This window comes from Pagrus pagrus, assembly GCF_965226575.1.
Source record: "Pagrus pagrus genome assembly, chromosome: 4".
NCBI classification, from domain to species: Eukaryota; Metazoa; Chordata; class Actinopteri; order Spariformes; family Sparidae; genus Pagrus; species Pagrus pagrus.
Window position 1 is genome coordinate 16,403,891 of NC_140188.1, and position 24,995 is coordinate 16,428,885.

The window sequence follows — 24,995 nt, forward strand, 5'->3', positions numbered from 1 at the left end:
CGACCAAAACAAACATGGCGGCTACAGTCAGGACGATAAACGTGTCGAATATTTCGCTGCGCTTCTCTTAGTCTCTGCTAATTTCGCCGGACTGTTTCACAAATCAGATAGTTTGAAGAGTGCCGGTTCAATTCGTGAAATGTTTCCGGACTCTGTTCTGAACGGAGAGACAAAACGAAACCGGGGGAACTAAGCGGAAGTGTCTGCCTCTCGTTTGAACTTAAACATCCGCCTCTGTAACGCATGTGTTTACTATGTCAGCTCGTCGATTCAGCCGAACAAATCTGAGGAAAACATGAAAACTGAACGAGTAGTGGTGTAACTTACTGCTTCCTGTGACACAGGAGAAGCTAACGCTGTGGACAAAATGTAGCTAACGTCTGAATAAATAAAGACGACATGGACTTTGCCTTGGAGGCAACCTGAGAGGTAAACACAGACAGCTACACGATACACGACCATGGGTCTGGTGAACTTTGTATTATCGAGCGTGGGAAAATGCCTGGACGCCGTCTGCCTGCTGCTGGACCTGAATTTCCTCGTCGTCCACACCGTGGTGCAGACCATCCTGGCGGTTGTCCACTTCATACACAGCCTGCCCACCCTCCTCCTCCACTCGGTGCTGGAGCTGGGAAACCTGCTCGTGTTTGGCTTGATGTCCGTGGCGGAAGCGACGTCGTACATAGCCCACGGGTCCGTCACCATGCTGGGGAGCTTGCTGCTGGCTCTGGAGGGGCTGCTGGAGAGCCTGAAGATGGTGGGCTACCTGTCCATGCACGTCCTGCTTCGTGGGAAGGAGCAGCTGTGTCGAGGGCTGCTGTCAGTGCTGGAGGGCTGTGGCATCGCTGTGAGCCTGGTGGTGTATTTTGCAAACACCGTGGTCAACTATGCGCTCATTGCCACCCAGAATATCTACCTGGCAGTGGTCAGTGTGTGGCAGACGGTCTCCAGCCCGCTGCAGAAGGTGCTGGAGCTCACGCTGACCTCCTTCACCTTTCTGTACAGCAGCCTGGTTGGGACTTCTGCTTTCTTGTGGTCACCCTGTAAACTAGTGTTGGACTTTCTGGTCTCACTGGTCCATATGTTTGTCAGCATCTTCATATTGAACATCTATGGCCTCCTACTCACTCTCACTATTGCTTTAACCACCACTGCCTACCTGAACCCCGGGCTGACCCGACAGGCTGCTGCGCGAATTTTGGATTATATGAACTCCTTTCCTGCAGTGCGTCGACTTTATCAGGCTCTCCGCCACCTTGTTTCAGCCCTGCAGAGCATGCCGCGCTTTATACGTGGCGCCATGCAGCGCCTTCCCAGGGTACTCCATCACCTCTACCTGTTAGAGAGAGGACTTTGGCAGCAGCTGTCTCGGCTCAGCAGCCAGCTACGTCTGAGTCTGAGGACGCAGCTCCACAGGGACAACAACAACAGAGTAAGAGGCGATGGCGACCCCGGAGAGGAGAGGCGGGACCCACCGGATGGAAGAGCGGGAGATGGAGCCCACCAGGAGATGCTGGATTTAGTTTTCCCCTCATCAAGCACAGACAGACCGCTGAAGAAGCAGTCATCTTCAGGTAAAGATGGTAAACCTCTGCCTGCGGAGAATCTGCTGACTCTGCTGAAGGAGCAGGAGGAGAGGAAGAAGTGTGTGATCTGTCAGGACTGCACCAAGACGGTGGTGCTGCTGCCGTGCAGGCACCTCTGCTTGTGTAGAGACTGTACGAACATCCTGTTGAGGCAGCCCATCTACCAACAGAACTGCCCGCTCTGTCGGCACATGATCCTCAACACTATGGACGTGTATCTTTGAAGGGACCGATGGACGTGGATCTGTGTGCGTCTGACCACATGGAACAGCATCTACATTTTAGGTTTTACCACCACTGCAATGTTGAATGAGTTATGTTTTAACGAGGTTGTGTTAAAGGATAAGTCTGGTAATATTCCACATTTTTCTTGCTGTCAGAAAAAACACATTTTTTCTGTCTGTTGATGATTTCCTGATTATCTACCCCACCGCAAACCTATTCATTTTCTCTGAAGTAGTACATCTTTAAAAACAGGTCACGATTATGTAGTTTTATTTTTTTATAAGAGAAACAACTGGGCTCTGTAGTTTTTAACAAATGTGACTCAAACAGGAGAAAACAGTGCAAGTAGGTGTAGACAGGCTTTGACTACACAGACAATCTATGGGATTTAATGACAGTAAGAAATGGAGAATATCACCAGACCTATCTAGTGAACTTTTGGAGAACAGTTTGCAAGGGAAACACATGCAATTTCCCAGTTTCATACTATATACTAATTGTACAGAGCGTGTACTTCTATTCTTTGTAGTACACTGTTTTTGAGGTAGGTATACAAGAACTAAATGCTGTTGGATTAAACAACATTGTTAAAGTGCCACTACAAAACAGGCAGAACGCAAAACGTTTTTCCTAAAACATAACATTTCACCACCAATCGGTTATATTGGTGCAGCCTCCTCAAGTCAGTGTTTTTGTTTACGTATGCACGCCGGCTGCATTATTTTGTCCATAATCATTCTGTAGTATGGATTTGGGACCCAGGTGCATACATGCAAGATGCACCTGTTTAAATATTCCAGTATTGCCACGTTGAGTCTCAGGTCTGGTAGCCATGGTAACCCGTCAGTGCCCTCCCTGATGCTGAAATGTTTACCGCCGCTCCTGTCTTAAAATGTCGTGCTTTCAGTGGGCCAAGCTGTGACGAATTACAACTTACACTGTGCTTTAACGCATGAGTCTACAAATGATCCCACACACGCTGAAGTGTGAACGCTGCGTGTCTAACAGTAACACCTTCACCTTTTGTTCTGTCGTAACAGCTTTGCTATTTAAATATATTTCTGTAAGTGATGACCACTCCAAACAGAGCTATGTGGAGTAAAAAAAAGGGTGTTCTGTATTTAAGGAAAGTGGTTTGTACTTTTCCAGTCAGGCCTGATAAAATACAGCTTTATTCCATTTGTTTGTTCTATTGATAGGGCTTCTTCCAGTCTTCCATCAGAGGCATATTACAGTCACCACCAACACATAATCCATAAAAGGTTTTCCGTTTCCTTTGTCATCGTAATAAGATATTGATTTTTTGTTGTATAAAATGACCATAAACTAATAACATTTTGGAATTTAATTTGCTTTTGTTTCTCAAAGTGTTGATATTGATCAGTGTTTTAAGTTTACAGGGCACTGTTGTGACACCGCAGCATGTATTGTTGTCGATGGTGAAGAGTCAGATCTGTCACACGCCCTCATTTGTTTCTTTATTAATGTTCATTTCTTTTCCTCAAAGTCATTTGTATGATTTGATTTGTGCATTGTTTTGCAGCCTGAAGATATGTTGCTAACATTAAGGTTGTAAATGATTTCCATAGACCAGACTGTAGTCATTTGTAGACTACTCCTCTAGGGTTGCGGTTGAGTGAAAACAGCTCATATGACCATCATCTGCTACTACCTGCAGTTTGTATGACACAGTGTGAGACAATGGGATTTGAAGACGTGAATGTAACTTTTTAAAAATGCTACGAATGCCTGTTAACTGGCAAGTCTTCTTTTCATAATAAAAACAATCAATGAAGCGGTCTCATCTGATCTACCTCATCAGTCCAACACATAATCCTTGTAAATGTTGTCACAGGCTGTGACACGGACACACGTGGGTATATAAATAGATATCTACACATATTTTTATTGATGGATGACTTAAAGGTGCAATATATAAGAACTTGTCACCTGTCAAATTCTGCTTAAAACAATACGGGGGGGCAGCACCAAAGGTACCCCCTAATTGCTGCCAACTGTAGCTGCTTTAGCTAGTTAGCTCAATTAGCCATACAGCTAGCAGTTTAGACTGGGTGCTCAGGGACCAGGGGAGTGTTTACACCACTAGCACACAAGCTTTGGACCAGGGCGGCTGGGGCTAGCTGGTTAGCATGGTTGCAGGCTTTTAAATTCTTTTAAAGTAGGGTTTATATTAATAATAGGTCTGCTAGCTGCACGGCTAACTGTGCTAACCAGCGAATGGTAGCTACAAGTAGCAGTAGTTGGCGCTTACTTTGGTGATTTGCTGCCTGTTATCGTTCGGAGTACCATTTTGACAATTCTTACATGGAAGCTGGACACACCTCAAAATCACTTAAATTATTAATTTGTAGTTGCCAATTAGTATCCTGTCACTCGCACAATAGAGTAATTGCTTTGACTGTAAAGTATAATCACACTAAAGTAGTAGAAAATAATACAAACAAATAGGTAAATAAATATCAGTCATGTAGGGCAGTACTTCCTAACCAGGGGTATGTAAACCACAGAAGCACATGCTGTAGGAAGATGGAGCAGCTAATTAAAAAAAACTAATAATATTCCATTAAGCTGCTTCAGTTTGTGCATGCTGATTAAATGTCAGACCGTAATGGACTACAGGGACACTTGAACAGATAACACCTGTGCTTTTTCTACTACACTCATAAGCAGAATACAGAGTCACATTTCAATTTTACATTCCTACCAACTCGCATACTTTCAGCTTTGGCTTCTGTATCTTTTACCAAATTTGGTTTTAATGTGTCCACCATCTGTTCATGGCATTCACGCTGCCAGCAGTATGCCCCCTGGGCTTTCATATGTAGTGGGTGATGCAGATTTTCACAAATGGAAAACAGTGGGAGGAATATCCACAGTTTAATTTCATTTGTCGACGCTCTATTTAAAACTGGAGATAATGCAAAACTCCAGAGATAGTTCATCTTTCATGACTTGCATCTGTGAAGATGAAGGGAGTGTTTGGGGGGCTGCAGAGTGGGGGCTCGAGTGGGCCCCTAACGGTCATATGGGAACACTTCCAGCACCATATGACAATTCACCAGAGCTTTGTGGTGTATAAATTCATTCCCGTTCTCACTGCTCTCTCTAAAAATATCCCTAGCTTCATACCAGACATCTGCTCAGATAGAAGCCAGGGCTGGGAGAGTTACTTTAAAAATGTATTCAGATACAGTTACTACTTACCTGTTAAAAAATGTATCGCATCTTTTTCCAGAATACAGTTACCTTATTTTTGTATCCTGATTATGTGATTATTATTATTAAAACTAGGTATTCAGTGACATTTATATACTGCATGTATTCTTTTTTACATATTTAAGTTTTATGATCGATCATTTCATCCAACATCAGGAAACATGGCATCTCTTTATTACTCAGAGGTGTCAGCAGGTTTCTAGTGGATGACACCAAACTAAACAGTCTGTTAGAGGTCAGAAAACAAATCCAAGGGTGGTTGACTGTCCTGACCTGCGGGTCCAGCCACAGAAGTGTTTGTATGTTAGTTGTAAACGAGGCTGGCGTTAACAGAGGAGAGGAAGTTTAATGTCAGCGGAAGAGCTGGGAAGGGTAAACCAAAGGAGAGCTTTATACTCTCGGGATTTGACCTCTTCCTTTTGACCCCGGTGGTCCTGGCCGGGGAGCAGTGTGGGAAAATGTCAGACTCTAGTGCACTCTTCCCTGCCTCACTCAGACTCTCTGTTTATGATCACTGTCTCCATCTCTTACTGACTCTTCATTTCTCTGTCATCTATAAATTGTGTGCTTTAATCTTGGTGTCTCAGTAAGTGGGAAAACCTCTTCAAAAGCCATAAGCTCATCATCACAGTGAGCATCTACTCAGCTAAAATGTCAAAAACAAACTGATCTGGAGTCGACCCTGACCGCTGACCTCTCTATGGGGGCTCATGAACGATAAGAGATTTTCCCTGCATAGTTGAGCTACAGGAAGGATCTAGAGTAATGTTTCTATTTCTAACATCAGCCAACCTGACATGTAATGCCAATGGCATCCATCATGATGCAAAGACAAATATAACATACAAAAGTCACCAAAATTTCATAGATCGAAGATAAAATCTGGAGATTTACGAAAGGTAAGATAAGGCCAGTGGTGAGATGTAAATAATAATAATAATAATAAGTGCATGTACAAATTTGAGATACTTAAATCCACATTATGTAACTTTTTGACCTTAAAATAAGAGCTTCAAAGTCATGTTGATGGTACAGTGTCTTGTAATAGAGTGAATGGTGTCTCTGTCTCAGCCACTCCGCCCCCATCACTTGTTTCTGCACTATGTAACTTCAGTGAGAGGGCAGGATCACAGCGTTACATACATGTTTACTTCAACATATCTGTTTTCAACACATAACATTGTTATGATGTATTGAGTTTTGTTTGTAGTTATCACCTACATTACGTCTGACGAACTGTTACAGACCTGGGATTTGTATTTACCGCAGTGGTTTTGCACTCACAAACTGTGTGGGGTGATTTGGCGTTGTTGCTTTAACTTGAGTCTTTTATTTTCATGCCACTTATTCTACTCCACTATTCGCAAACAAAAGTTTTAAATATAAATTAAAACAGCTAACAATTTATACAAGTAAGGCTGAAATGATCAGATGCTTACAGACAAAATAAACTATCAACTATTTGTAATAATTTCAAGGTTTATATTATCGTTTGGACACAACAAGTATTGTGAATACTGTGAATAATGTGTTCACAATTTTCACAATCAACTGATTAAAGCTGCTGTAAGTGTTGTATTTAATTTTAGCTAACTTCCTGTCCGTTTTTGCAGTTAGTGCATTCACGAACAGACAGGACCGCCTTGTTATGGAGGTCTCTGTCTTGATTGGATAAAGTGGGCAGGGATAGTAGAAAATGTAGTTTCTCTTTTACTGCATGAGAGACATGTGGCGCTGACCAAACACTCTTTAACAGTGATTACTGTTGGGATATACACCTAACACATATTTTAATAAGAAATAACATTTACAGCAGCATCAATGGAGAAAATAACCACTAGTCCGTTATGAAATAATCATGAGCATATAGAAAATAGTTAATAATAAATTAATATCAGCACTAAAATCCAGCTTTTACTTGTTTGTAATAATAATCTAATGATGTAATAGATAATAGTTTAACAGTCATAAGGGACATTTACTTTTAAGTACATTACAAGTATTTTGTCAGTGTTGTCAGTGTTAGTATTGTTACTTCAGTAAATGATCTGAATATTTCCTCCGCCACTGGATAAGACAAACCCAAGAGAAAATCATGTGATTGAATCAAAATGTTGGACAGTAAAGTGAAGCGATGAAGAAGAAGAGACAGGCAGCTCATGACCCCTGGCCTCCGTCCAACCCTGACTCTACTACAATGAAGAGGTTTGTTGTAATTAATCCAGATAATCCTGATAACCTTGAGTAAATGCAGCGTGTGATGTATGGGCCATGCAGAGATTAAATCCGTGGGCTCCTGCAAGTCGGTAGCTGGACGATAGCCATCAGGTCAGAGGGCTCATTATAGTGGTACTTGAACTTTCACCTTCTGACTGAAACGTGTCTCTGTTCCTACAAAAAAAGGAGGATGGCCCGGGCTGAAAGAGTACTTAAAAACTACTCACTGATTTAAATACTATTCACAGGTTTTTCAAAGCAAGTGGCTTTATGTTGCACCAGCTTTCATACATTTCTAATGAACAGAGAAGAGGAAAATATACTATGTCACTGAGGTGTTTCACCAATGTGGTTTTATTTAATGGAAATAATCCATCTGGTTTAGCATTTATTGAGGATTTTGTCCACATAAGTGCCACTACTTTGGAAGTAAGTGCCTTTAATTTGTCATTTTTTCCCCATAAAAATGCCTGATTGCCTTTAATTTTGTGTTTTTCTCTAAAAAAAGGTTTTTATATAGCCCAAAATCACAATCACATTGCCTCAGTGGGCTTTACAATCTGCACAGTGAATGACATCCTCTGTGATTAGACCCTTGATTCAAGTAAGGGGAAAAAAGAGCCGGTGTTGTGTTTCAAATGGTAAATTGTATATTTTTGCTAAAGGAAGAATATTATGACTATATACTGGACTCCCTGGGTTGAATAATAAGACCCTGATGTACTTTACATGTGTGTGTGTGTGCACAGCCACTGTTGCACGCATCATAAAGGCACGTCAGGACTCAGACACTGCTGACAGAGCTGGTTGAAATGATGAGTCCTGTCCACAAAGTCTGAACCACAAAGTCATGATGACATTCTCCTATGCAGATGCTCCTTCAGACAGTGTATGAGCTGCTGAACTGTGATACAACACTGCCCCTTGCTGGACAACAACATTCACTTCTGGTTAGACAACTGGCAGCTGATTTTCATTGCAGAGAAATGTGAAATTGGCGAACTCGATCATGTCTGCTGCCATTTTCAGCCGTTACTTTAATATCTACCCAACGGTGACATCTCAAATGTCAAACACTAACGCTCTGGACGGTGGCTGACCCGACCTACAATCCCAAAGCGTCAGTTGTTCATCATCACTCTCCTTCACCCAAACAGACACCCTTCCACCAATGAGCGCTCTGTATTTCAGGGAGTGATGTCACTGTCTGCTTGGCCATCGCCTTCAAGCAGTTAGAGAGCGATTCACAGGCCGTGAACTAATGGAAATAGCTTATTGATGCCAGGGGAAGATTGATTAACTCCCTGCTTCTCTCATTCTGCCCAAGAGGGAAAAGTTATGAGGATATATTTAAAGCTTAATTATGTGTAGGAGTCCCAAGGAGTGAAGGGAAAATAACTTTTTCTCATGTGTGAGGCAGTTTAGCCAATTCGACAAGCACAGAGGGGCTGAGTCTGAAAGAGACTAAGCTAAATAAAATAATTCATGTTATTGTTTTAAACTACAGTGACGGGAAGAAGGAGATGACTCACCCCAACAAGCTCAGTGTATTGAAGTGCAGCTGGAGAGTCTGTCGAGGTTCTTACAGCATTTGGTGAAATCATTAGGAGAGAAATAAACACAGTAAATCCAGTGGAAAATGAATATTTTCCAGCCTTCTTCATTATGGTATTTACTTTGGTAGTGCTTTGCCTTTGGGGATAAAAAAACAGAGAGTTAGGTGTCGAATTTTATTGATAAAAAAAGTGTCACAGTGAAGTTGATTAAGCAGGCAGGCTGGTGGAAAGTGGAAATATTGCAGTTTTACTAAAGTAGTTTTACTTCACAGTTATGGCTGCAAGTTAGTGTTCAGATTATGATTGTACATTTATAAAACATGTGACAAATTTATAAAATATGATGCACTGTTAAAGATGAAACCAGTGGTTCCTACAAAAAAAGAGTCCTTACAAAAAGTAGTGTCTCTGTGGAGGCCATTGTCATGTTTCAGATGTTGATGAGCTGTTAGTAGCTCCAGCTTCTTAGATAGTTAAACAATCTGAGGTTCAATGAGGTTAAATTATCTGATAAAAGGACTAGAGTAAAGAGTCCCTGGTGCCCTCATGTTTAATAAATTGCTGCCCAAGTGCCCTTTTGGATGCCCTTCCAGCGGACAAATCGTGGTGAAGTGCCCTCTCTCCACTATAAATACATCATAAGTTTCTGTGCACTGTTGTCCCCCCGCAAAGTGAGTCAGATGTCAGTCGCGTGTTTTGAAAACTGTGATGATTTATTCATTTTTTCATGTTCACTGTGCATTGATGTGAAATAAAAGTGTGATAATAGCATAGAAGCTGTTTGAATGTGTGGTGTGGAGTTGGCTGTTGTCACAACATCTGTTACAAGAATTAAGTGTCATAGCAGTTTAAAAAGGCTGCAACAGTGAATAAACATTACTGCGGTACCTCACACTTCACCAGTACAGTATGTGCCATTCACGTAACATTGTCTGGTGTGTTTTTTTTTTTTACTTCTTACACAAATACAGATGTACCATGTCACTTCTTATTCACTTGTGTCTCTCCAGAACTTCTCAATTAAGAAAATAGGGAAAAGAGGTTGTGGTTCATTTCCCAAAGTGGGATATGACTTTGTTATGTTCATGAGCACATGTCATGCAAACACAGCAGAGTTTTTCCAGTCTGAGTACACCAGGAAGCCGGTGAATGTGCTGTCTGTCTTTGTACTGGAGTAAAATCCATTGTACTCAGACAGAGCCATCTGGACCCACACCTGGTCACCAGGGATGAGGTGGAGCAGGGAGCCGCCTGACAGAGACACTGGTTTGGGCCAGTTGCCATAGAACTGGAAATAAGATGCCACCGCGTGTGAGTTCTTCATCAGGTCAAACTGGAGGCTGGAGCGGTAGACTGTTGCGTGGACGGAGAAGTAGTAAACTCCAGGAACTTTGCAGGTGAAGCGTCCTGTCTCTGTGCTGTAGTCACCTTGTTCGTTGAGAATGATCTTGTCAAAGCGGACTGCTTCGCCTGCAGTGAGGGGTAAAGTGCGGCCTTCAGATAATTTGGCACTGAAGGCTGATTTGGGCGCCACTGCACACTCCCCATCCTGACCCCTGTCCCCTTTATCTCCTGGGTCACCTCTGTCCCCGGTCAGGCCTCGCGCTCCTGACTCACCTGGAGGAAGAGCAGCACGGATATGAGCAGACATGTATCATGTACCCACATATACAGTAAATCAATCAAATAAAGCACCTTGGTCTCCCCTGTCCCCTTTCTCTCCCTTCTCCCCCGGGGCAGCATCTCTCCCGTCCCTCCCGTCTCTCCCCGGCTGACCAGAATTGCCATGTACTCCAGGAGAGCCTGGGATGCCAGGATGACCAGTGCACAGACTGGGAGGGATCTTGTTGTCTTCTAACTGGTTGGAAAGATGAACTTGGAGGATGAGGAGGGAGTTCAGCAGGGGCAACAGCCTGAGTGATGTCATTGCAGTGTCAGGGCTGAAAGAGAAAAGAGGAATATGGAAAAATTGTAGTTTACAAACAAGTCTGTGTGGGAGTGACACCAAACTATGACCTTGACGGCATACAACAGGATAATAGTGATCAGATTAAACAAAAGTGCACCACAAATGCCACTGTAAACACCACTCCAGATCACACATTATCAGATTACAGAAGCAGGGAGCAGCATGTGTAAACACACTGAAAGGAGTGTTTTACAGTATGATTAAAGCACTTACAGTATAATATTCAGTTTACCTTCTTGTCAAACATACTACAGCACAGGGTTACACAGGTTTCAGTTTAGTTTAAGTTAAAGTGAGTCTAACAAACAAATCTAAGGACTCTCAGACAGACCTGTCACAAAACAAGACTCTGGTTAGAGTATGGATTCAAGCACAGTGACATTTTGTCCAAAAACTTTCAGTACAAATGGTTGGTTGGTTGGTTGGTTGGTTGGTTGGATGGATTTGGTTGGTTGGTTGGTTGGATTTGGTTGGTTGGTTGGATCGATGGATTTGGTTGGTTGGTTGGTTGGTTGGTTGGTTGGATGGATTTGGTTGGTTGGTTGGTTGGTTGGTTGGTTGGTTGGATGGATTTGGTTGGTTGGTGGGTTGGTTGGTTGGTTGGATGGATGGATGGTTGGTTGGTTGGTCGGTTGGTTGGTTGGTTGGATGGATGGATGGTTGGTTGGTTGGATGGATTTGGTTGGTTGGTTGGTTGGTTGGGTGGTTGGTTGGTTGGTATAGTATCATATTTAGGTGGCTGATATACAGTTTGATGTGGATTAAGGAGACTGATGGGCTTTGGCAGAGGTATGCACTCTACTAAGTGCAAATCTTCTATTTCATTACTATTACTATTCTCAAGTTCTGGGTTTCTAAGGGCAGCCTTGCACTGGTCCATTAGTCGATGAGCTACTGAGAATAGTCCACCTGGAGAAGCTAACCTACCTACCTAATTATGAGGGATTTGCTGAAATATGGCAACCAGTCTTGGACATGGTGCAGCCTTCTGGACTGGACTTCTCTCTGCCTTATTAAAAACATTGGAACTGCCTATTAGTGAGTCCTGCTGTTTTTGTGTTTTGTTAAGGCTGTACACAGGGCCTCAACTGAAAAAGGAGGACAATTTAATAGCTGTAACAAAAAGTGGAGTCCTCTTACTGACATTTGACTGCAATGTAAACACCCACAGGGAACTTGTGTTTATTAACACAGGTGCAGTTGTTGGCACCAACCGGTGATTCAGCTTCCTCAAATAATGGGTTGAGAGTTATAATGCTCAGAACAGCATGCTCTGTTTCAGGGAAGGCATGTGGCAGGATTAGCAGGAAGGACTGATTTTTACAGCTGCAGAAGTTAAATCTCAACACCTGAACTCTGAAATAACATTCAGTCATTTTTCATTACACACTGGTTTAAATATACAGAATGCAAAGATCACAATTGCATGTTAGTAAAAATGTACTTCTAACACACAATTTATATGCAGGCTTATTTCAGTCACCCTGAATTGAAATACAGGATTTTTCATAAGACTGACATGACACCTGAACATGCAGAAATCTGTATGAATGTTTATGACAGCCGTCTTTAAGTGTCATTCAGTCAATTATGTCACTGTCAATGCACTTTTGTTATGACAACCTACTTTAGCAACAATCACATTGATATTCCCTGTTGCCAAACCAGCCTTATAATACTTAATGACATCTTAATGAAAAGTACAAATTGCACCGCTGAAGCTGAGGTCAAGAAAATTAATTGTTACATTCTTACAAAGGCATTTCACAGCGTAATAACACTTAATGACACTTTAATGACATTTTAATGACAAGTCCAAATTGTACCGCTTTAGCTGTGACACTGTTATGATGGCCATGAGAGCCAATGTCAAAACCAACCACACATGACAGTTCAATTGTTGGCATGACGATATACTTAAATTGAGACGTTTGTCTATTTCCTTCACTGTGTTTGTATTGTTTGGCGAACTAGTCGGACAGCCCGCAGGCTTTAGTCATGTCCGCCAATGAAACACACCGTAACTTTGAGTAAACTTGTGGATTTCTCTGGGTTTGAACATTGTTGGAAACATTCAGAATGACGTATACACAACTCAACAAAAAGCATGACACATGTCTCGTTTTTTTCAAACATGTGAATGTAGAAATCTTACATACTATATCTTTAATGTCAAGTTTTCATAACAAAGACATCTCCAACAATGTCATGTTTACATTAAAAGTGACATAACTGACCAAGTGTTAAGTCTCTGTGAGGGGAAATGTAGAGTTGGCCATTAGAAAAATCTGCCTTTTCAATTGAAGAGGATGGAAAAAGCACAACTTCCTGAAGTAATGATGAATCACGTCTTGACGAGACAAAACATGGCACTCTCGGTTTCTGAACAGGCGTATCCAATAAAAGCTTGATGAGATGCTGAATACCAGATGACCGACTCATAAACTACTCACAGTTGTATGTATCAAGCACCCTAACTCACAATGTTTTCCTTGCTTTGGTCAGCAGACACAAGCTCGTCTCCACTGTCGCCCTGTTTGGTGGTCAGGACAGGCGTCACAGGACCATAAACTGAGCTGATGAGCTGAGCAGGACGTCTCACAACTGTCTGACACTACTGGCTTGTAGCGGGACTCCAACTTTATGGTTTACTAATGAAAACTTACTGTTTGTGGTGTGTGACAATGATGATAAAAGTTAACAGTTTTTGTCGCCTTTCTGCTTCTAATTGAAAGTGACAGTTTGCATCCACACAAAAAAAAGAGACAGACAGTGGAGGATTAAAAAGAGAGAGAGAAACAGTGAGGGGAAAAAGGAGGAGGGAGGGAAAAAAATGCATGTCAGCATTCCTGGCAGAAGAGAAGAGCAGACAAGAGGACAAACACTGAGTCTGAACAGCTGTCTGCAACCACTCCTCAGTAGCCCTTTGATGATTAGAAACATGTTTTGCTGCACAAAACCGAACCTGATCATTTGAGTCTTGATTTCAGTAAGTTCAGTGAACTTCTGGACTTTGTTCCACCTGGATGATCAAGATGAACTTCTAAAGGCAGTTCAAAGATCTGAGTTCTCTGAAATCAGACATGAGTAAAAGTTTGGCATGTTTTCTTTAGACCAGATGGAGTTCAGTGACATAATCCACATTTACTGTAACACAATATCAGGCTGTTACAGCTGCCCATTTATTTTAACCCTGTGTCGCTGAATGAGGCCCTTACCTGGTGGTGGAAAGCACTATAACTCAAGTAACTTTGATATACTCATTGATGCAATGTAACTAAAGTACTGTACTTTGAGGAAATTGTATTTTACTTGAGTATTTCCATTTTCTGCTACTTTAAAGCTCCACTAAACTACATTTCCGCAGGAAATATTGTATTGTTTTACTCTAGTTACCGTAACACTTTACATGAAGATACACAAAAAAGTTACTGAGGAGCGAGTAAGGAATGAATCAGGAATGACTTCATAGTTAATGAATCCTGAATTAGTTATTCCTTAATAAGTGTGATTCAAGGAATATTTAGTAGATAATGATGAGTTAGCGGAGAACGGAGTGAGAGATAATGAATCATTAGGTAATGATTAGTTCATGATATCTGTGAATCAACATACTGATCACTTTCTTCATGAGTTGTTCCTGATTAACTTCCAACCACCTGCTAATTGGCACAAACTAGTGATGACTCATTAATTATTAAATACTGAATCATCAGTTATCCTTTTTTTGTACCTTCAAGTATCCTGCTGTCTCTGGTTTGTCATCAAATAACTAATTGTGAACTCCCAGGAAGTTAGTAACTAATGATTAAGTAATTAGTATTTAATGAGCCTATTTGATATCTACCCAGTATGATATGTCAGTTAACTTGAAGGTACACATAAAGAGTAACTAATGATTCAGTAACTTGTATTTAATGAGTCATCATTGTGCTAATCAGCAAGAAACTCATAGCTAATCAGGAACAACTCATGAAGACAGTGATCAGTATGTCGATTCAGATATTTATGAACTATTAATTACCTAATGATTCATTAGTATAGTATCTCCCAGTCTGTTGTCCAATAACTCATCACTATCGATCGTATAGTCCTCAAATCACAGTTAACCAGGAATTACTGAATTTTTTGAGTCCCTCTCTTGTAAAGTGCTAACTTAGTTACATAACAGAAAAAACAATGATTCGAATACTGAAAAAATTCTAAATAACAGATTCATGTAAATAATTTAAGATACTTAAGTACATTTATTGCTAAAAAAAATATTTGGATTCTTGCGTACATTTGATATAAGACACTTTAAGACTTTTACTCAAGTTCTTTTGGTGACTTTCACTTTTGCCAAAGTAATATTTTAACACAATATCTTTATAGTTACCCAAGTATGACTTATATACTTTCTGCTACTTCATATTTTCACGTTGCTACATTTATCTGACAGTCACTACTTACTCAACAAATGAGTATTTTCCACAGAGCTTAGAAATATTGCCATCAGGGTTTTTAGGATTATTAGTAATTCCACTTTAACCAGCAACAACATTAAAATACTGCTTTAACTTGAATACATCAGTAACAATAATCTGTTAATTTATTATGTAACAATTCAACACTGACAGAGTTGACACTTTTGATACTTTAAGTACATTTTGCTAAGTAAGTAAGTCCTTTCACTGTGGTATTCCCACTTTTTACTGAAGTAAAGGATCTGAATATCACTGCCTGAAAGCTCTGTACAGTCATACACAGTGATGCACTTTGGTGGTCTAAAGGAAAAAACAATGCCTGTTCCTCTGTCTTTTCAGCCCTGCACACTGTCATGCGTGGATTTCACCTGTGTGACCGGAAATTCAACAACTGAAGAGCAGCTTTTATCACAATTCAGGAAAAGGAAAAAAAAAAAAAACTTGGTAAAACTTACCAGATGATGTCGCAAAGTCTTTGAGAGCTGCTGCTGCTTCTGCTGCAGAGTGTTCGACGAGAATCCAGTATAAACTGTTTCCCCCGACCAGCGAGTCTGGCTGGGAAAAACTGAAAGGAAATGGTAATGAAATCCAATTAGAAAGTGGGGTGGGTGGGAGAGGGTGGAGGAGAGAGAGAACAGGGAGGATACAGAGGGAAAATATTTGATGTTTATCCAGCACAAATAAAAGAGGAATATTCAACTGTAGCATAAAATCAATACGAAAGGAGGGATGAGAAAAGTAATGGGGAGGATGATAAATGGAGGAATGTTTGGGAGATTGCATAACAGTGTCGGTGAAACTTTCCAACACATTACCAGAGAGAGTTCAGAGGGCTGTGGTCAGAGAAAGGCACCACAACAAACTGCAGCTGAAAATGAGCTGTCCTCCTCGCTTTAAAGAAAAGAAAGGCAAAAAGAAGACAACTGCAGATTTCAGCTCACATTCACATATCCTTCCCTCTACTCCGTGAGTTTTATTTTCTGTCTCCAGGATGAGGTGATTGGCTCTATTTCTTTGATAATATCAGGAAAGACTCTCTGACAGTAATCCTCTTTTCCCTGTAATCTTTCAGTCGCAGCGTTAAGTTGATAAAGCAAGAGGTCTTAATATCTTTTTGGCAAGGAAGCTCGACTTGATCTGGTAACATTTCACAGCTCCTTTGAATTCAAGCCAGTGGAAACATGTTAGTGCTGTTATCGTGCAGCAGCGACCCCAAAAGGACCAGAACCGTGCCAAAACTAGACGTGATGGTTAAGCAGTGTGAGATCTCGGTCTGTCGAGTGTACTCTCTGTGGGAGAGGAGAAAGGAGAACATAAACAGGATGAAGACTTGGAGCGGGACTTTGTTTTTGTGTAATACAGGGGTCAGCGATTGCATTCAAACATTCAGCAAAAAACATGTTTTTGAGCAATGGAAACACAGGCCTATGATATGTTTGTTTGGTTTTAAAGTGCAAACAAATAACTTCCTCCCCTCAGAGACTATATTTATTCAGTCAACTAGTCTCTAATGGCGATGTGAAAGCAGACAGAAATGGTGCCAGGCTGCCAGCCAGACTGGATCTCCAGTCAGCCTTCATGTCCCTGGAGATTTCATGCCTGTTACATTGTGCAATCAACATTTACTTCATAATGATATAACTATTGCCAGTTTCATTCAAAATGAAATTGATCATCAAATTATTTTTTACACTTAATCGGTGAAGATATGGCAGAAACATTTGCTAGGTACATTTCTGCAAAACCACATATAAGGTAAAACTTTCAGTGTCTTTATGTTGCAACTTTACGTGGTTATACCTGTTTTGGTCGCCACAAACACAGAGGGAAAATGTCACGAGGTCTCCTTATAAACACCTGGTTTTGTGGCATGAATATGTACAACCTAATAAATTAACTGTTTTCTGAGTGTTTAAACTTCCATTTAAACATCCGGGATAGTTGTTGGGAACCTTCCTAATTATAATATGTATCTGTTTTATTGATCTGATACTTCTACTGGTCACAGTTTGCATGACTCTTCAAGTGTGGGCAGTTTAAGATGTTACAGCGTTGTACATGAACATTTTATTTACATCTACAGCTGCTTTGTGAAAAAGTGTGCAAACTATAAAAACTGGATTTGGCTCGCAGGCTGCTATTTGCTAACCACTGCAGTAATGGTTTAAATGCTGCAATTCAAATCCCATAATGAAAACAGGCACACAGCCACGGTCTGTATATGTATCAAGTATTTTTGTTGTTACATGTCCTGTCACACTGAGAACAAAGAGTGAAACGCTCCTGACTGAACACATGGCTCCGCTTAGTGTTTTAACAGTGAAACGCTGTTTTTACGGGAATGACTTTCCTTTGAATTTGAGTCATCAGGCTGGTGTGAGGAGGAGGGCTTTGAGCAGGCTCCTGTAGAGGCAGCGAGCTATAACTGCAGAGTTAAGACGTGTTTTTAATTAGCAGCACCAGGATCAGCACATTCTGTGTCTGCTACACTAATTTCCTGTAAGAATCCATAAACTGCTGCTCGGAGGGTTTACTGTTAATTTAAGCCACTTGGCAAACTAACAATTTGAATTGATTTCTGGTGGGTGGTGGCGCTGAACATTGAGAAAAAGTGTGACTGGGTTGGCTGAGAGTATCAGGAGCAAAAACTCATTACAGTTCTTTATTTCCTTATTTACACAAACGTTATGTATATAAAATAGTCAAAAACATATGCTTAACTGGAAAAACAGCCTATTCAAAGAGCAAACTGCATGAAACGACATAAACTTGCATAAACTCCAAACTCCTGCTGGATTTGAAATCTCATTGGACATATGATGCATCAGTAAACTGGAGGCTGGTCTGTAAGTAGCTCAGGAGAGAGGAGAAAGAAGAGAGAGTGGGTCACTGGTCTACACCATTGGCTGTTGTGGGGTCTAGGGAGGACATAGAGACTCCTATCTCCTCAATGAGCTGTCAATCAAACAGCTGCCATCCAAGGTTCTAGCTGGTGTAGAGGGATAATGGTGTCTGCCAAACATGTTACTGAAATGGATCAAGTGGAAATCTGGTCAGTTTTTGTTGGAGGTTGATGCACTACTATATGGTTAAATTGAGGCGTTAGCCTATTCCTAAACTGTGATTTTATTGTTTGGCGAACTAGCAGGTCAACCACATAGCTTAACAGGTTCAAACAACTCAAACTCGTGCTCAGAGATAACTGACTGTGCTGTAAATTTCTACATGCAACATTCACTCAACGTGTTCACAAAGATATTAAGTATTTAACGCCACAGAAGGTGTAAATCTTGTAAATTGTTTTTCCTATAGTGTTTCTTTTATGCACTTTCTTTCCAAGGGCGTCGCTTTTTGTGTTGAACAGTGGTGGGGACATACAGGCCCAGGTTAAAAAACACGTTTTAAACGGTCTTCAACATATGCTATTTCAGGAAATGTAGTGAGGTGTAGATAATTACGGCAGGAAACAAACCTAATTCTGTAATCTCATTTGTTAGTTAACATTTCTTGGTGCAAGCAATTTGTGTAGCGCATATTCATCTAAAAATGTTTAAAAAAATATTAGTCATGTCCTCAGCAGCTCAAGTGGAAATGACACCTATGCTTTGTTCTGTTTCATTGTTTTATTCAGGGTTCATTCATCGTCACCACGAGCTCCATTAAGAAAAACTTGTATGTTGAAGTAAACGTGTGTAACGCTGTGATCCTAGCCTCTCACTGAAGTTACATAGTGCAGAAACAAGTGATGGCGGAGTGGCTGAGACAGAGACACCATTCCCTCTATTACAAGACACTGTGCCATCAACATGATTTTTATCTTAGGGTAAAAAAGTGACATAATGTTGATTCAAGGATTTCTCTTCCCTGTTGGCTTTGATGAAGATCATGTTTTATGATAGTTGGAGCCATAATACAGCTTTCTGTTGTTGTTGTTGTCTGACTGAAGACAGGGTGGAGCAGTGATTCAGGAATGTGTACAGCTAAGCTCCAAGTGATGAGAATCAGGTGTGTGAACGGGAAGCAAACAGTCTTCTGATTACGTCAGTGTCGCAGCGTGCTTCAAGTTGAATTTGACGAATGGAAACATCTATTGTGTTTGTGAATACAGACAATAGACATATGTATGCTGAACTCTGTCTAAATATGTTCTTAATGTATTTGCTTTTTTAAATGTAATATGTTGTGTGTCTGAAAAGCGCAATATAAATTAGAAATGGATTACCGTATCCAAAGATATACAGTGCACTGGTCATTGGTTTGTTTTTAGCCCAGAACTCGTGTCCGAACAAGGTCACTCCTTGGCTTATTTGTCGAGTGTGAATGAAGGCTGTTTTATACGAGTTAACGAAGCAGTTAAGCTCGTCTTAGATCAGTAAAAGAACAAAACTTAAATTCAGACGGTGTGCGGTTGTATGTTTCTTTTCAGAAAGCAAACTCGCCGCTTTTACGTCTCAGGGCTAGCTGGTTAGCATGCTAACTTTAGTAGATATCTCTGTAATCTCTTTTTAATGTTTTAAACTAAAATTCTGATCAAATCTCACAAATTGTCGCTTTAAGTAACGTCACATTCGGTGAAAGCGAACTGAGAGTCGCTGCAATGATCAAAACTTCCACAAGACCTACTGAATATACCTTGTAGTGAGATTGTTTATAAAAACTTACCAGTAGGTTAGAAAACAAACTGTAGCTGTGTAACCAGTGAACAAGGCAAGAGACGAGACAGAGTAAAGGAGACATGTTTATTATTTAAACTATCACTTAAATAAAAAAGTGCATAGAAAATAAACATGATTAGAAACTTTTCTTTTTACACTTATTTACAACTTTGTTTCCTAATTATACATTCAACCAAGTAGTTTGTGGTTCATTTTCACTGTGGTGGTTTTCCTTCATTTCGTTGATGTGTATTGAAAGAACACTGTTAAAACGGGAGAAAATGTGACTGTTGAACTCACGGATACCGTTATTACACAGAGCGGGAGGAATATTGATAAGACAAAGGTATATTCAAGGCATAAGAAACAAGCCTGTTCACGATCCATTATCCCTCTTTTTGCACGTCCCACCGTCCGCTCCCTCTGTGACACCACATCCCATCATAGGCTGATAACTTCTATACACAAGAAACAATTAGAATATTACAAATACATGTTACGTACTCGTCCGACCTCTCCCAAACCTTGACTTGTAAAAGAACAATTCAGGGTGGATGTTGCACAAAATAAATAAATAAAATGTTTTCAACATCAGCATTATGACTTTCTATAAAAACAGTACATGATAAGTACAACCAAAGCTTCGGAGGAGAGAGAGATGGTCGGGGAGACATGAGAGGTTTCCAAAATGAAACGAAAAAACAAAAAAACAAAACAAAACAAAACGCCATTTTGGTGGGATCTTTAAAACTCCTGGTCAGTCTCCCACAAACCAAACTCTTAATTTATACCACATCAAGTAAGCCGTCTAAAAAGTCCCTCTTAAAAAACGTACAAAGAAGAAACGGAAAAACATTCACTACAACAACCAGGGTGGGGGGAGGGGAGGGGGAGGGGTAAAACAACAAAATGGCTGACCTCAAGAAGTTCACAACCACATTAATACAGTTACATTTCTCATCACATAAAAACCGTTTTCCTTTCCAGAAAGAAAATAAAAAGAAAAACTGCAGTGCTCCTTGCTGGTGAAGGTACACTCACAGGCACAGCAAAATTGGTACTGGATATCAATATACAAAAGAATGATGCACGTTAGTTTCATCTGATAGTACTGTAACACAAAACCATTATAGAGTACATTGAAACATTGCTATTAACCATTATAAATCTGCTGTTTTGCTACTGTAACTAAGTTTGTCTGTCCATTCCATATATTGTATAGATACTAAAGTACAAGAAATTACTATGCATGTTTCCGTATAATATTGTTATGTATTTATACTATAATTACAGATAATGACGGAGAAGGGCCACTGGTGTGGCGTGGTAAAATGAAGTCCAAAGAAACAACAGAGACCATTTCCTTATTGTATATCTACTGTGAAATAAACGAGTTATTGTTCACTGAACCCTGTGACCCTGAAAACTTGTAGAAGTGTATCGAGTCGTAGACAGAGCCCTTGGCATCAGTACACGTGTTATCACCGATGCTAGCGTGAAGTGTTGAGCTAGTTGTCCTACAGACAGAAATGCCACCTGCTGTTCACACTTCAGTATAAGTATTCCCAGTGCTGAAACTGCCGCTGCCCAGTTTGAGGTCCTATCTACATGTCTTCCAAATCTACCAGGGTTGTTGACACAAAAACTGAAAACAAAACGTAGCTGACAGAGTATCGACATCATCGCGAGTCTGATGATGCGGAGGAGGAATATACATTCATTGTTGACCTTAGCAGCAGAACCCAGCGAGCCCGACGTAGGCGCAACTGTACGACCGCGGGGCTGGCCTGAGAAGCACGGCCCAGGTTCGTACACGCTGCACCTTCAGGAAGGAAAGGGCCGCCGGAGTGGTCCCTGCCTTCACTTAGTTGCAGAAAAAGAGTCAAGTGCACTTTGCTAGAGCCTCAAACGCCACTTCCAGGAGTCATCAAGACCAATCCGAGATGAGCAGTTTTTGATAACGGGGCCCAACGCACAAACTCACAGAAGTGTTCTCGGTGAATGTGTGTGCTTTCAGCAGTGGAGTTACATTGTCTGTCTGGAGAAGGAGTGGAGATTTCCTATGTCTATTCAGTGCCTGTGTCGCAGCTAAAGTGCAAACCGTGTGTGGGTCATGTTCGTAGGAGAAACTGCTAACGGCCTTTAGGTGACGACGAAGTCAGCATGAACGGCGGACGACAATAAATTAATCAAAAGGGACAGAAACAACGTAATTGACTTGAGTCACGCTGTGGAACCAGTCAGTCGATAAACAGTCTGATTGAATATTCGGTCCAGGACATAAAGGCTTGTAAGAGAGAGGAGGCATACTCATTCACAACTAAGGCAAACCACGAGGAGACTGAATAAAAGAATAAAAGGGATTTTCCAAATAAACTTATGATGAACGCTGTTGGGAGCATTAAAATAAAGGCACCTCTTTATTATAAACCAAGTCTGCAGAGGGACAAACAGTTCAAACTGATGGGATTGTTGTTGGCCAAAAGCTCCTGTCGACTCACGACGAGACAAACCGAATCACTGCGATACGACCTGCGAGTGGACTTGATCCTCGGTGTGATGTGGTGTGGAGACAATAAGGCTGGAGAGAGGAGATATCTGCTATGGATCAACAATCTAAACTCTCTCAAGTGCATAATAATAGTTCACATGACAGCCATACTGCCAGCTAGAACTGGAACAATGAAAAAACCATCAGCTCTGACCAAATGGCCTGGGATAGATAAAAGAGCTACTGGTGGACTGAACGAAAAGGGGACCAAGCCACAGACCAGTGTCAGTCTTTGGAATCAAAGAAAACATTCAGGCTACAAATTAAAAAAAAAAGAAAAAGAAAAGAAAAAAAAAATTACGACAAAAAACAACTTTGAAAAGGCAGCGGAATACAAAACATAGAGACCAAGCATTAGTGTTTGTAAACCTCTATTTCCTACAAAAATGGCAATAAAATAAATACGATTTTTTAAAAATATAAATACCATCAAGTGCTATTCACTAGTGAGTGCTTTTTTAGCAAGTCTTTTTTGTAGAAAAATATACATTATTTACATTTGTTTTTTTAAAAGCAAGCATGATATTTCCCTGTCCATAATAAAAAGACAGATAACAGACAAGACTTTAAAAGACAAATAAAAAAAGACATTTTCCATGGTTATCACAACAGGCCAAGAAGAAAACAAGCTGTGTGAAAATTCAATTCAAGGGCGGGAGGTTTGGTTCTCTTTGCTGCTGCAGTTTGGAAAGTGATTCAAAAGTCTGAGCTTATTAAGGTTTGATAATGACAACAGCATGCAACATGCCTGTCTGTCTGTCTGTCTGTCTGTCTGTTTCTGTAAGATCCATGGCTGTTTCTGGACCACAGCTCCAAAAATCAATTATAAATATGTCTACTAAAGCACATCAGTAAGGTTCTCCAGTCCCTTGGCTGTCAGTCCACCAGAATCTCTAGCTGCCTCGCTCTCTCAGGCCAGAGGCTTCATCCCATCAATAAACACGTCTACATAGCTACCAAGCTGTTAGACTACAAGTCAGTTTAAGTACAACGGATGGTATCAACCTCAGATATCACCCTGAACGGCCAAAAATAACCCTTTTTTTATTTTTAAACAAATCTACATTTCTACTCCCCTCGTCTCTTTTCTCTCCCTCTGGCTCCCCCTAGTGTTTCCACCTGTACAGCTCTTATCAGGCTGCTATACACAAGCAGCCCCATATTTACAGTGATACAAGCTTTTTTTTGTTTTAAAAAAAAAGCCTGTTTATAGGGGAAGGGTCCACTAAATCACGACGACTCTGAAGGCATCAGGGCACATTCAGACAGGGAGATGTGCATCGATAACAGCTGACACTGAGATAAAAAGGAAAAAAAAAAAAAGAAATTCTAACAAGGTTTTAATTTTCCTTTCCAGTAAAATTACTCTTCCAAGTCCCTTCAACAAATTGCACTTTGGTGTAAAATGGAACCAAGTTCTTTGATTTTTTTTTTTTCTTCTATGTTCACATCTCAGCATTAGTGGACCATTACATATTTCTAGAAAATTAAGGAGGATGGGCCAATGTAAAAAAAAGTATGACGGGGAAACTTTATCATCCAAATGTAAATTAAAGTTAACGTTGCAATGTTGTGAAGGCTCAAACTGTTCCATAAGTCACCTCTGAAGGTGAAACTCCCCGTGCCAAATGTAAATGAGACAAAAGGAGGCACAATATGTTGGAATTTCTACAAATGGCCCCTCCTCCAAAATGGTCTTCCTGTATACACAGAACGACCCACGACCGGCGTCTCCGCTGTGTTCTGCCAACACCAGCAGCAGAAACACTGACAGAGCTTGCGCCCTGTTGGCAGCTGTGATCCTACGTGGACCGGACCCAGAAAATAAAGCCAGTGTCCTCAGAGCATTGTGACACCGCTGCTCAACAGACCTGCGGTCCTCTTTAAAATGTTTACATATCAGTTGAGGAACTTGCGGCACTTCTTTGCGCCGCAGTTGCAGGGCAGCTTGTTGCTGGCGTCCTCAATAGGGAACTTGTAATCGTAGGTGAGCTCCTCGCCGCAGTAGATGCGCCGAGTGGCAAAGATGACGATGTGCTTCTGGCTGTCCACAGTGATGACCCGAGAGTAGCAGTTGGGCTCGCAGGAGTGGTTGATGAAGCGGGCAGCGTTGCCGTGCATCGTGGCATCTACCACCTCGTAGTCATCGATGCGAAACATGTAACAACCGATCCCCTTTGAGGAAAGAAAAGACAGATTGATGAGTCAAGTTGATCTAATGCTTTCTTGCATATGATGTCACCTGTTCCATCGCTAGGGTGCAAACTGAAAATGGAGGGCAGGAAGTGTTTTATGATACACAGTCATACATGGATACACAAGGTTGCTTGGTGACACACAGGAAGCACGATCACATACTCTAAAATTCCTGTGGTTTTTCTTTTACAGTTGCCCAAACCTCAGTCTGCCGTTGGGAGGGGCAGATTTGGATAATGGTCATTTGTGCTAATACGTAGCAAACTGTTTCATAACTGTGTGACATTAACGTTTTGTTTTGTGTTTGTCTTTCCTTTGCTGGAGTTTCTACCTGTAA

At 41.0% G+C, this 24,995-nt stretch overlaps 3 protein-coding genes across 6 annotated transcripts in view; 1 reads left to right on the forward strand and 2 right to left on the reverse strand.

The window, feature by feature from the left end:
- On the forward strand, positions 1–3,607 carry rnf26 (ring finger protein 26). Its single transcript, XM_084351514.1, has one exon. The coding sequence runs from the start codon at positions 461–463 to the stop codon at positions 1,808–1,810; it is 1,350 nt and encodes a 449-aa protein (XP_084207640.1). The 5' UTR covers positions 1–460; the 3' UTR covers positions 1,811–3,607.
- A 5,381-nt stretch (positions 3,608–8,988) lies between these two features.
- Positions 8,989–16,116, reverse strand: c1qtnf5 (C1q and TNF related 5). 2 transcript variants are annotated; one of them, XM_084350820.1, is made up of 4 exons: positions 16,072–16,116; positions 15,712–15,821; positions 10,517–10,761; positions 8,989–10,438 (listed from the first exon to the last, which is right to left on the reverse strand). In XM_084350820.1, the coding sequence occupies exons 3-4, from the start codon at positions 10,746–10,748 to the stop codon at positions 9,918–9,920; spliced, it is 753 nt and encodes a 250-aa protein (XP_084206946.1). In that variant the 5' UTR covers positions 10,749–10,761; positions 15,712–15,821; positions 16,072–16,116; the 3' UTR covers positions 8,989–9,917. The 2 variants fall into 2 exon arrangements, with proteins under 2 accessions (XP_084206946.1, XP_084206945.1); XM_084350819.1 differs by lacking the exon at positions 16,072–16,116 and having other exon boundaries at positions 15,712–15,957.
- A 3,865-nt stretch (positions 16,117–19,981) lies between these two features.
- Positions 19,982–24,995, reverse strand: part of kmt2a (lysine (K)-specific methyltransferase 2A) — a 46,064-nt gene continuing 41,050 nt past the window's right edge. For all 3 annotated transcript variants that reach the window (XM_084350704.1, XM_084350703.1, XM_084350702.1), the window contains exon 34: positions 19,982–24,637. In XM_084350704.1, coding sequence (XP_084206830.1) covers positions 24,362–24,637 — 276 coding nt within the window. In that variant the 3' untranslated portion in view covers positions 19,982–24,361. The remainder of the gene's footprint in view (positions 24,638–24,995) is intronic.